We start from the raw sequence: 12,792 nt of genomic DNA, 5'->3' as shown, positions 1-12,792 counted from the left end.
CAGAACTGACCGCCACAGGAAATCCTTCATACCAGTGGCAATAAGACTGTACAACTCTTCCTCGCTCTGTAGGTGATTTTCCTGAGGATTAATACCAATGTTATTCTGTTCCCATTCAGACCGTGCAGTATCACCCAACAGTATTTTATTGAATGTTTGTTTCATCTCCCCATCATATGCTGCTACTCTCTTTTATTTAATTGCATAATACTATGTCACTTTTTAGAGTCACCTGCACTGATAGTTAAGTTATTTATTTTTCAGGATATACTTACATTGTTACTTCGTTGGAGTTATTTGATATATTTTGCACTATCCTACCTACTACATATTACTACTATTATTCTTATTGTATATATTATATATCTTATTCCTCTGTCTCTCTTCCTGCATTGAGCATGTGTATGACAAAATACTTTCCCTCGGGATAAATAAAGTTCTTATCTTATGACAGAGTCAGTGACCGAGTATAGAAAGACCAGCTCTTTATCCTCTCAAGGATACTTGATAGTGATGTGCGATACCACTGATTTCCTTTCCGATCCGATACCAAGTAAAATTCAGGGTGGTATCGGCGATACTAATCCGATACCGATACTCTGTACAAAAACTTAATGTTTCATTGCATTTCATAATACAATATATAATTTTATTATATAATTGTAATAATAACATAACCATATTGCTTCATAATGATTAGAGGACATCAGACAACTTGTTTTTATTGCTTAATAATGCAGAATAATCATATAGAAATAAAAAAAAATGCCTTCTCCAAGTCCACAAAACACATGTAGACTGGTTGGGCAAACTCCCATGCGCCCTCAAGTATTAGTGGTGTGCGGATCGAGACTGAAATATCGATTCTTCCGATACCAGCAATTTATGTTCTAGAATCGATTCTCATATTATAATATCGATATTTTAGTACTCTGGGGTAAATTTGTAGTTTTTCCATTAAAATGAACGCAGTGAAAAGAAACTATACCATTCGGATCGTCTAATTTGGAAGGAACTACTTCCTCTTACGCCTTTCATAGTCATATGCGAAATACGGCTGTATAAATGTGTCGCAGCCCCTGGCCTGCACACTCACAACAATGGCTGAGCGCAAACAGAGTCATATGTGGACGCGTTTTACCTCCACAAACAGCCCAGACGCGGTTTGTGATATATGTGGCAAGACAGTGAGGTGTTGTGGCAACACCACTGACCTCGTCAAACACCTCGGAGTAAATCACATCACAGAATATGATGAGCTTATGTTGAGGCGAACTGTAGAGGAGGACAGGGACACAGACGTCTCTCGCAGAGTCCTTTAGTGCTGCAGGCAGGCAACATGCTCAAATAGCGCACAACTTCAGTTTTTTTTTTTATTTCTATATGATTATTCTGCATTATTAAGCAATAAAAACAAGTTGTCTGATGTCCTCTAATCATTATGAAGCAATATGGTTATGTTATTATTACAATTACATAATAAAATTATATATTGTATTATGAAATGCAATGAAACATTAAGTTTTTGTACAGAGTATCGGTATCGGATTAGTATCGCAGATACCACCCTGAATTTTACTTGGTATCGGATCGGAAAGGAAATCAGTGGTATCGCACATCACTATCCAAAATATTAAGTATTTGCCTTAACAATAGATGACGGTGAAGCATTTAATCAATAACTACTGAAAACCAACGAAGAAGACGCAGGGGGAAAGTGTCTGCGCGCGCAACCATTCTGTAATCTTGAGGTAAAATGGCGTCGGGTGCCATTTCAACCGAGTGCAAGAAGATATCGGAATTAAGAGTTGTTGATCTTAAATCTGAGCTCAAGCGAAGAAATTTGGACACCTTTGGTGTGAAGAGTGTTCTTGTCGCGCGACTTAGACAGGTGAGTCAGACGGAGCTGATGTGTGCAGAAACGATGACCGAGCCTGGCTGCACGGTGCACAGATGCTAACGCTAATGCTAGCCCGTGTAGTCACAGATTTTCCATCGATTCTAGCGAACAACACTCGTAGTTTAATTGCTAGAGTGACCGAGTTTTGGAGGCATTAAAGCTAGATATCTGTCGGGAAATATTTCGTGTTTGTAGCTCGGACCAGGAGCCAAGGGAGGTTGTGTTGAAGTATGTAAAAATGTTAGCGCTCGCCTTAAATTAGCGGGGGTGCCCAAACAAAAGGCCTGTTTATTCCCCCTTCGCCTCGAAACATCAGACGGACGAGGGCTCTCTGGTTCGATGCCGCATTTGAGGACCACTTAATCTCAGCGCAAACAGATGCAGCAGATTGCGCGTGATTGATCCCAGGTGCTGGAAGCGTGGATTTTATTGTTAAAATACGCATGCGCTCATTGTAAGTCCGGATCTAAATAAGAGCGCAGTGGCTGCTCTGTGTTTTTGGTTTTGCTTGTTTTCGATTGAGTTTTCACGATGAGTACTACTGACACATCCAGGGTACGGATAAAAGTGTTTTTTGTTTGTTTTTGTTTTGTTTTAGTTAATATAGTCGAACATGTGGTTGCTTTAAACAGACGGAGGAGCCTGTTTAATAGATTTTTAGCTAAACGTCAATACTGTCTGATGTTCACATTTAAAAGTCGGTCTCAGAATCAGAATCAGAATACTTTATTAATCCCGAAGGAAATTAGGGTTACAGCAGGCAGCACGCTAATGGCGCATGCGCACTTACAAAGGAACCTTCTGACCAACTTTACACAAACATCATATTGGGGAGACATGCCAGAAGGTAGGCTGATAGGAAAAAAACAACGAAAATACATAACATGAGGTAAGAGGAGGACTGAGGTCAGACTGAGCTCCTAGTGGGAGAACAGTTAGATAACAGAAAAAACACCTCAGCACAAAAAGCACATGACTATCAATACACCATAGAAACACAAGACAACAGGGGCGGGTAAAGGGTAAGAGAAAGCCGGTGTAGACAGCGCATCCGGTCCTGCAGCATGTCTGCGCTGGTCCAGTCGACTGCCATCTCCCCCGGTAGGGCACAAGCATCGAAGGCGTTTGGAAAGGGAGGGGGGATGAGTGTGTGTATATCAGTGTATGTGTGTGTGTGTGTGTCCAGAGTTCAGTTGAGACAGTGTCCTTCGCCCCACCAGGCTAAGTAAACAGTCTTCCAGCCAACCCAGGTGGCCTTGCATGGAATGGGAAGGAACAGTCTAAACACAGTCGTTATCAGGGAGCTGTTTAATTATTTAATTTGCATACTGATTAATTAGTAATCCTAACTTGATTGTTCTTTAAGGCTATTGAGGATGAAGGTGGCGACCCAGAAAACATTCAGCTCCAGCTCTCAGCTGAAACACCAACTCGCAAAGGCGGAAAAGCTAAAGGTAATCTTTCTTTCTTATAAGAGTCAGGTTGCCCCAGGTGTGGTCAGCGAGACCCTGGCATCCTCTGTCAGAGGAAAGTGCATTTGTTGAGTGGGTGCTGGCTGTTACCCAGTCACATTCACAAAGACGGTGCTGCACCAAATACCTCCCTGCGATTGTTTTGGTCTCTAGCAGATTGACTGACCAGCCTCTTGGCCTACTTCAGTGGGGCTTTACCAGTCAATTCACAGTGACTGCCAGTAGCCACATTCAAACAACATTTGGATCCCTCCCCAGCCCCTTTTTTTCATTTTCAACAGCTAACATTTGTACTTATGCCTGGAGGTTGCCAGATGGTCACCGACCGGTGTGACTGGGGCCTCAACAAGTTCATGTTTTCTAAATGTTTTCATGTTGAGTTTTAATTTAATCTTTTAGGAAAGAAAGTGGATTCGGATTTGGACAACACCGTGGAAGATGACAGTTTTTCCAAGGTGACTGTGATAAACACATCTGTTGATGTTTGAGACATTGACACAAACCCTTTTTGTTGTTGTACTTGACACTGACAGCCTTCTCAACTCACCTGAGTGTTTTTGTTTTCTAGGAGGCTGAAGAGTATGAGTCAGAAAAGGGTATGTATGATAGCACACCAATCCCCAATGCTAACATTTGGATCCCTCCCCACCCCCTTTTTTTCTTTTTTTTCAACAGCTAATTCCAGGTACAATGCATATATCATGTGGTATTTCATGCTTCCGGTAGCTACTGCATCTATCTAGGTTGCAACACATAAAAGGAGGAACAAATACATGATTAATTGAGACATTTCTCAAGATCGAGTCAAGGTTTTTTTGTTGTTGTTTTGCATCGCATGTCAATCGTTGGATACAGGATGCCTGGGTACCCGGTTTTCTTGGATTGCTCAAAATATTTAAAAGAAATCAGTTGTTTGCTTCAGTGAATTTCTGTTTTTAGTGGCATTCGTCTCCCTACATCGCCTAAGGAAATGAAGATTGAATATATTCACTGAATGAATGAAAATTGGAGGCAGCACTAGCTTGTAAGACTTGAGGATCACTGCACTTTCTTGTTGTCACTGTGATTGACAGCATGATTGGACAGGACCTGTAAAATGTGTGTTGGGTAGATCTGAATGGTTCACTCCATTCGCCACAGGAAATGGGCACCTCGTGTTAGGTCTTGGCAGGTGAAACGCTCTGCGAATGAAGTCGGTACATGGGTTGACTCAAGGACTGCGACATTCATGTGAGCATGTTGTACACGTACAGAAGCCATTTGTCAAGAAACAGCAAGAAACCTCATACATTTGTACCCAGGTGGCTGCAGCCCACCCATGATGTGTGCAGTGAAGATGCCACAACATGTTCAGCAAGGATAGACTGTCGTACACAAAGGGATGGACTCTTTCTAACTGCATGGGTGTGACTGAATGGACACGTTACAGCGGGTTGGATTTGATGATAACTTTTTAACTTTTACATCCCCCCCCATATAAAACCTGCTAAGATAAGACATTTATTATACAAGAAATGCTGGATGATAAAGAAGATATCCTAAAACTCAGACGACTTTTCAAGAACTGACCCACCGGGAATGTATTTTGCCTAAATGGAGAAAACCCAAAAGATGAACTGATGCCATTCCTCCACATGTGAACTTTCTGAAGAGCGACCATGACTTGTCGTAGGACGTATCGGGAATTGAATTCATACTGAAGTACTTCATGTGTCAAGAAATGAGAAGCACGGAAATATTCCCACATGTCCAAGGAGATTGTGTGTTTTGTGTCTTCCTGTGGTGTCTACGCCCTCGATGACCATTAACACTAAATGTGCTTTCTATTCTACTTTATAGGTCAAGTAACATGCGACATGTCAAATGTTAAAAGTTGTGTTTTTGCCATGTTTATCCTTGTTAAATCCCTCAGATGTAACTGATACAGATGATGGTATTCGTGAAAATTCTAAGCCTCCACCCTGTGAGGACAGCCTCGCTCACTCTGAGGCTGAACCCGAGACAGACGCTGTGGCGGCTGAGGCTGATTCAGAGCCTGAGCCAGAGGTGGACGCTGAGCCCGAGGCCGATCCCGATGCTGAACCAGACGCGGATGAGGATCCAGAGGTCGAGCCTGAAGTGGCTGAGATGGATGCTGAAGCCATGAATTCCTCTAAAGAAGCCGAGGAGGATCACCTATCCGTCTCAATCCCAAACGAAGATGCCATCACTCTGGATGTTGATGGTGACGACCTCCTGGAAACAGGTAAACATGTGAAACTTCCAGATCCAGAGGCAGAGAAGGGCAATGATGAGCCAGAGGCCTCTGCTGAGATGAGCCCAGACGATGACATGAAAGCGAAAGAGTCGGAGGGCCACAAAGATGGTAAGAAGGACGATGGATCCCGTGGCGAGCCCATGAAGAAAGACGGCCGAGACGCCACGAAGAAAGCTGAAACGGGTGATAAAGAGAAGGATTCTGGGAAGAAAGGCCCCTGCACTACTGGGGCATCAGGTCAAGCAAAGAGGTTTGTCTTTCTATGTCAGTTCTTTGATACTACTACCAAGTCCAGCTCACTAAGAACGCAACATTGTGGGTAGCCTCAAGAAATATTTTTTTATTTTTTAAAAAATTTTTTGCCATGAGGGAGATGTTCACTGATGTACCTAATCCTGCCATTTACGGCATTGATTTATTTCTCTGAAGTCGGTTAAAATGTGAAGTTACCCACAAGCTGAGAGAACGACTCTTATTTTGTTACTTTGGCCTTTCCAGCAATTTTTAAGCCTTTTCCAGTTTCTACACAAGGCAGTGTAAAAGAGCATTAGTCTCTGTGATGACGGTTTTTTCCCCTTTGTGGCCAAATGATTCGCTGAAGTTGAACAAACCTCCGAAGATTTCATTTGTCCAGAGAATAAATTGGCTGACAACTTGACCCCATCTCACCACTGGAAAAATCAATGAAGCCTTTGAGACATTGGTTCAGATCCACGTCTTGCCTAAAGGATTTTTTTTTTCTCCCCCTCAACAGAACCACGAGTTATTTTATTCCACTAGCCGTGTGCCTGTCAGCTTACGTCATGGTGTTATTTACCGTCATTCATTTCCTGTTTGTTGTTTCAACCTTTTGCTTTTTAGCTCTTCAAGAGACAGAGATGGAAAAGCTGCAAAAGATGAAAAGGGTAAGGATGTTTTTAGAGAGGGAAAAAAAAAAATTCAGTGGTGTTTTGGTTTTTCTGATACTACTGCTGTTTGGAAAACATGTTTATTAGGAGCTGTGAGCGGCAACAACACTGCCAGCTCGTCTCGTAACATTTGGGTGAGCGGCCTTTCTTCAAACACCAAAGCAGCTGATCTGAAAAACCTTTTTGGCAAATATGGCAAGGTAGATAACGTCTTTTTTGTGTGTGTGGTTACTTAGTTGTCGTTACTTATTTTGAGCATAAAAAATATTCTTGGAATTTTATAGAGAAAACAAAAATTTCCAACAGGTTTTAAGTGCCAAGGTGGTTACGAACGCTCGCAGTCCTGGTTCGAAATGTTACGGCTTGGTGACGATGTCGTCCAGCACAGAGGTTGCACGCTGCATCTCCCACCTGGACTGCACAGAGCTTCATGGACAGCAGATATATGTTGAAAGGGTCGGTTGAATGCATTATGTCTCATTTCTTCATAGAATAAAACGTTGGTCCTGTATCACTCTTTTTGTTTTTTATTAATCTTGTTTTTTTTGTTTTTTTTCTTTAGGCCAAAAATGATCCATTCAAAAAGGAGCCCTCAAAGAAAGAAGCAGAGGAGAAGGCAAATGAAAAGCGCAATTCCACCGGGATGAAGGCGACTAACAAGTAAGTGACAGGAGGAAGCGGAAAAAAGTGCTAATGGTAATTGTATGAAAGCCTATTTAACTTTCTGTCCTTTTCTCATTTAGGCCACAGGCATCCTACAAAAAAGAAGACAAGAAAGTTGATAAACTCTCTGAAAAGGACAAAGACGTATCCAAGAAGCAAGATGCCAGAAGCGGAAAATCCAGCTCCGTTTCATCTGGTTCAGGACACGAAGGTGCAAAGAAGGATGACAGAAAGCATGGCCGTAGGTTTTAGCCCTCTTCTCATCTCTGATTTGGAGAGTGTAACGTAGCTGCTTTGTGGTCATAATTTGCTTTTTGTTTTTTTAACAGGGGCAAAGAGCCCAAGCAAGATGATGGTGGTAGATCACAACAAGGGAGAGTCTAGTTTTGGCAAAATGAGACCTTTCAGAAGGGGAAAGTATTTTGACAAAGTAAGAATTATTTCTGCTTAATTGTAACCACATTTTAAATGTGTATTTGTCTTCAGATGAATACAAATGTGCTCTGTTTGATACTTTTTCAGCCTTTTGTTAACATGAACTTTCAAAGACGGCCAAGAAGTTTGATTCCTCCCGAGGAGGTATGAAGTTCTCTCTATACTTTTTGTTTGTTTGTGATTAATGTGCTTTAGTTCTTATTTTTTTTCAAGCTTGAATTTCTGTTTCCCTACTAGCTGGAGATGATGAAAGATAAAATGCGACCTTTTATGAAAAAGGGGGAGGAGCGGGACATCTTACCTTTTGAGAAAATCAAGGAGCAGAAGGAGCAGAGGATGCGTGAAAGGATGGCTCGTATGGAGCGTGTCCGCAGAGCCGTGGAGTTGCGCAAGTACGCACACAAGTTATTACACTTGGTAGATTTATAAAATGCTGAGGCTGCTGTATGTTTGAGTTTCAAGGCGAGGGATGTCTTGTTTGTCTTCAGGCGCCGTGAAATTGCAGAACATGAACGTCGGGAGCGTGAGCGTATCCGCCTGTTGCGGGAGCGTGAAGAGCGGGAGAACCTTCTCCGGGAGCGCCAGAGACTGGAGATGGAGAGGCAAAAACTGGAACGGGAGCGCTTGGAAAGGGAGAGGCTTGAGAGGGAGAGAATTCGTATAGAGCAGGTACAGCGTGAAACGTGTATCAGACTAACTTTTTATGTTATAGCTGTCATTTAGCGCGGCTAGAAATGGTGGTCACAGATGTAGCCGTCTACTAACCCTTGCATGCACTGACTGATATTAGCAGCTGGCACTCGAAAGCTGCTGTCAACATTTTGGTAATATGAAGCTTGTAATAGATGAGATGTGGTGGCAAATGCATGGGAAACTCCAATAGCTGTGAGAAAGTTTGCTGCTGCTTCAACAAAAAAACTGCCCAGCAACAGCATAATTAGCTTCTTTTTCATTAGCACTTAAGGGATAGAGGGGGCTAACCTGTTGAGGCAAGAGTGAGCTGAGGAAGATGGGAGCGGCTTTATCACGTCTTTAAATCTAAATCAAATCTAACGTAATGTTGTAACCGCAGCCATATTTTTAATTGTTTAAATTTGTATTTATTTTTTTCAGGAAAGGAGGAAGGAAGCGGAGCGCATGGCTCGTGAGCGCGAGGAACTGCGGAGGCAGCAGGAGCAGCTTCGCTTTGAGCAAGAAAAGAGAAACAACCTGAAGAGAGGCCGTGAAGTGGAACACGGGTACATGTAGTTTTGTCTCAGCTGTTTTAATGTGAAGACGAGTGTGGATAATCATTACCCATGAGTTACATTTATTTTAAAATGGAAACTGAGCAGCTGACGAAGAGCTTAACAGCTTTTTCTTCTGTTTTCTCAAAAGTAACATTTTGTTCAGTTTGACTTCGGTACAGAAAAGATCATCATTGGGTCTGTGTGTGCGCAGCACAACCATAATCTGAGAGTTTTTGGTTTTCATTAGGAGAGGGAGCGCTGTTATCGAGTGTCATTTACATAATATGTAAAGTCTGTGACGTAATGTTGTGTTTATAGTGGTAGCTAGTGTTATCTATATTGCAGAGTGACAAGTGGCGTCCCGCACTCGTGACTCAGTGTCTGTATTCGATGTTTCAGTCGACGAGACGACTCCTATTGGAACGGCAACAAGAAGATACAGCCTGACGCCCGTTTGAATCAAGGCTCAAACTACAACAGGCAGCAGAACCGCTTTACAAACTTCACTCCCCGAGAGAGAGGCCGCTTCCCCGAGACCGCCAGCCAACCACCCAACACGTATGACAGGTACACGTTTAAACTACATTAGTTTACTAATCACAATGTTGATGCCATTCGTTGGAATCATTTATGGACTCCAAAGAAAGCTTTTATTGCACTTTCGGTGAATTACATTTTGGTCCTCTTTGTGTTCCAAGACGAAACCGGTTTGACGGCGAGCCTGAGGTGAAGAAGAGTCGGCCTGCTCCTCACAGAGAAGGCTCCGGCTTTGATCGCTACCACAAAAACTTTGAAACGGTCCGCAGAGCTGAGCCGCCACCACCTCCACGCGCTGAACTTCGGGACACCGACCGCCGGGACAGAGACGACAGACGCCCCGCTCCCATGCACGATCGCCCTATGGGAGCAAGAGGCGCAATGCCGGGCATGTCGCACAATCGCGCACCGAGGGATGGAGGGCATGGATGGAAGAATGACGGCGGGATAAACTCCAATAAGGGAGATATGCGGTAAAGGAAAACTCCTGTTTGAAGATTAAGCATTATTAGTTGCTTGATGGTTTTGGAAAGCTAATCTCTCTTTGAAATCTCTTGCTGGGCTGAGCAGCGGGCCTATGCGCATGCGTGCAGAGCGATCGGGCAGGGATGGCCCAGGTGTCGGTCCAGGTCCTGCTCTCAGAGGAGGCCACTCCATCAACCGTGAAAGGAGCTTTAATGATCGAGATGAAAGAAGACCCATGGTGATGAGTGATCAGGTGAGTTTATCTTCTGAAAAAGGAGTGATGTCTTTCCCTGATCCTCCTGTACGATGGAAAACCTTTACATTTTGAGTTGGCTTTCCTCTGTGTGAGAGACCCAAACACATTCAGCATTTCCTTTGCCTCTGCAGCCTTTCAGCTCGGGTCGCCAGGTCGTAGTGGAACGTCACGGCAGGGAGCAGGGAATGAGGAAGGAGTGGCACGGTGGCTCAAGCTCCCAGGGTGGAGGCTTTTCCGATAATCGCAGGATGGGGGACTCTCGGAGCGCCATGATGCCGCCTTCCAGGTATGCTGCATAATGGAGACGTGTTGAGAAAGCAGAGTAGCGTGCCGCCCTTCCATCCTTCTCAGACATGACCTTTTTGTCTTTCTGCAGTCACTCTTCGTCTGGAATGAGCCGAATTGTACAGATCACCAACAACTCCATCCCCAGTGGCGGCACTGTGGGCGGATTCAAAACCTTCAAAGGAACGCCGCGGCAGTTCTAACCACAGCCACAAATCTGCAACATGAAAGCTCCTGAAGATCTGAAGACTTTTCTGAACTTTATTTTTAGAATATCAACTTTTTCTTTTTTCTTTTTCTTTTTTCTTTTGGCGGCACGTTTGTGCACAAAAGGTTGATGACACTATTTTATTTTGTATAGACAAGTGTACCTCCAGTGTAGGGTTTTTTTCCTGACAGTTTTGCTGTTACCATTACACAACCCTGTGCACATGTTTTAATAATATTTAGAAACCTTATTGTACAGCACAGTCTTTGTAACAAGTTTTCAAGTGATGTTAAGACTTCTCTTATTGAGTGTTCTCTGTACATTTTCAGTAGCCTAGCGTCACACTCAATTTTCCTGTGTAATATGTCTTTAGCGTATTATAGAACCCGACATGAAGGGATAATTGACTCATTTGGAAGTTTCACAGATGACGAAAAGAAATATCTTTTTTGAAAAGTCATTTTTGCTGTGGATGTCCTGTTTTTGTAAAAGAAATGATTATAAAACTGTAAAAGAGCCCGCATTGTAGCTAAATACCTCTCATAGGCCACAAATTGAATCACAGACAGGTCTGTGTGTCTAAACTCAAATTTGACTTTCAGGTCAAACTGCAGGGCATTCAGTGGAGGTAAGCGAGGCTTTTAAGGGCACACATGGTTGTTGTTTGCTCATTGTTATTTCAGTGAAATTTGAACATTTGCTTTTCAGCTTTTTTTCCCTTTTTGTGAAACTTGTATTGTAGAGACATCCTGTGTCCATCATTGAACTCTCTCATGCTAGCAGGAAGTATCAGTGTAGAAAGTTTGAATTTGAAAAAGTGCACAAGATGGGTAAAACCTGCCCTTTGAAGGGGACATCATACTGTATGTAGACTGTAAGCTTCGTGTCAACTGTGACTAAACCAACATCTTGCCTCTGTCTCGTCTTGTTCGGTCATTTCAGTGCTTTTTTTTTTTTTTTTTTTTTTTTAAATTTTGTTTAAAAGCTCGTTAAGCTTCGTAATTCTTTCAGAGCTGGACCAATACTGCACACCTCGGACTGCCATGCATGTAGTTGGATTTAAATTTAAATTACACATCTCTCAGCTAGTGCGTGTACGTGCTTTGCCAGTTGGAAGTTTAAAATGAAATACAGGTTTCTGTGTGTGTGTGTGTGTAAATGTTCCCCCCCCCCCCCCCCATACTTTTTTTAAGAACAGTGATTATGAAGTGGTGGATATCTTGAGAGTTGACTGGTTCATAAAGCAACACATAAAACACTTTACTAAAATCCATATATTGCTTACAAAAATATGTTTTAGAGAACTTTCATAAGAACCTTAGACTTACTCAGTAAACTAAACTTAGTTTAGTCATTTATTCAATTTCAGTTCAATTTTATTTCACAACAACAGTTGCCTCAAGGTGCTTTATATTGTAAGGTAGACCCTACAGTAATACATACAGAGAAGAAACCCAACAATCATATGACCCCCTATGAGCAAGCACTTTGGCAACAGTGGGAAGGAAAAACTCCCATTTAACAGGAAGAAACCTCTGACAGAACCAGGCTCAAGGAGGGGCGGGGCCATCTGCTGCGACCGGTTGGGATGAGAGAAGGAAGACCGGATAGAAGGTTTGAGGGGTCATCTGTTCAGAGGTGCCCTTCTGCAACTTGGTTTTAATTAGTGGTTATTTCCTTTGCCTTCCTGTCAGCTCAGAGCAGTCTGGCCTTTTCTTGTCTTACCTCTGACACAAAAGGGCATTTTCGATGGTTGTGTGTAGAACTGCAGCAGGTCATTTTGACCATGTCTCAATGATTAATTCTAATGAGTTGCTGCCATACGATTGGCTAATTAGGTGTTTTCAAAAAGAAAACAGTTGAACAGGTGTACCTAATGATGTGGTTGGTGAGTGTATATTCCACTGCAGTGTCTAACCAACTGGTACAGTGTCCTTGGACTTTTATGCTTCATACATCTTGTTCATATGTAAGGCAAACAGATATAACCAGTTCCTCCCACCTGGAAAAAAAAGTAACCAAGTCAATCTTACAAAATATTTTTTATAGTGTGAAGGTGAAGTTTTGCACGGCTTCAATACATACGATAATGAAACTGTATTAACTGATTCTCAGGTGGTCAGGTTGGAACTTTTTTCCAGAATGGATTAATTTTACGTGGAATGATCCAACTCACA

At 42.6% G+C, this 12,792-nt stretch overlaps 1 protein-coding gene across 2 annotated transcripts; it reads left to right on the top strand.

Annotated features, from left to right (window-relative positions):
• Positions 1–1,739: 1,739 nt before the first annotated feature.
• On the top strand, positions 1,740–11,533 carry sltm (SAFB-like, transcription modulator). 2 transcript variants are annotated; one of them, XM_085269420.1, is made up of 20 exons: positions 1,740–1,891; positions 3,267–3,354; positions 3,772–3,827; positions 3,941–3,968; positions 5,285–5,879; positions 6,491–6,534; positions 6,625–6,737; positions 6,844–6,993; positions 7,100–7,197; positions 7,281–7,411; positions 7,530–7,630; positions 7,723–7,779; positions 7,873–8,027; positions 8,124–8,304; positions 8,749–8,873; positions 9,264–9,431; positions 9,563–9,874; positions 9,972–10,119; positions 10,254–10,408; positions 10,499–11,533. In XM_085269420.1, exons 1-20 carry the CDS (start codon positions 1,757–1,759, stop codon positions 10,608–10,610), a joined length of 2,952 nt encoding a protein of 983 aa, XP_085125546.1. In that variant the 5' UTR covers positions 1,740–1,756; the 3' UTR covers positions 10,611–11,533. The 2 variants fall into 2 exon arrangements, with proteins under 2 accessions (XP_085125546.1, XP_085125542.1); XM_085269416.1 differs by having other exon boundaries at positions 7,281–7,441.
• Positions 11,534–12,792: the final 1,259 nt, after the last annotated feature.

The sequence above is a fragment of the Mchenga conophoros genome, linkage group LG1 (genome assembly GCF_057382185.1).
Source record: "Mchenga conophoros isolate Kocher_MC1m ecotype Shallow Benthic linkage group LG1, M_conophoros_male_GT1.1, whole genome shotgun sequence".
NCBI classification, from domain to species: domain Eukaryota; kingdom Metazoa; phylum Chordata; class Actinopteri; order Cichliformes; family Cichlidae; genus Mchenga; species Mchenga conophoros.
This window is presented reverse-complemented; position numbering and strand designations above follow the sequence as displayed.

What these genes read in the sequence shown, in the direction of transcription:
- sltm (XM_085269416.1), top strand. Translation starts at nt 1,757, where the DNA reads ATGGCGTCGGGTGCCATTTCAACCGAGTGCAAGAAGATATCGGAATTA. An exon ending in GGGATGAAGGCGACTAACAA is followed by an intron (nt 7,198 to 7,280) that starts GTAAGTGACAGG and finishes TTTCTCATTTAG; the next exon opens with GCCACAGGCATCCTACAAAA. An exon ending in CCATGGTGATGAGTGATCAG is followed by an intron (nt 10,120 to 10,253) that starts GTGAGTTTATCT and finishes TTGCCTCTGCAG; the next exon opens with CCTTTCAGCTCGGGTCGCCA.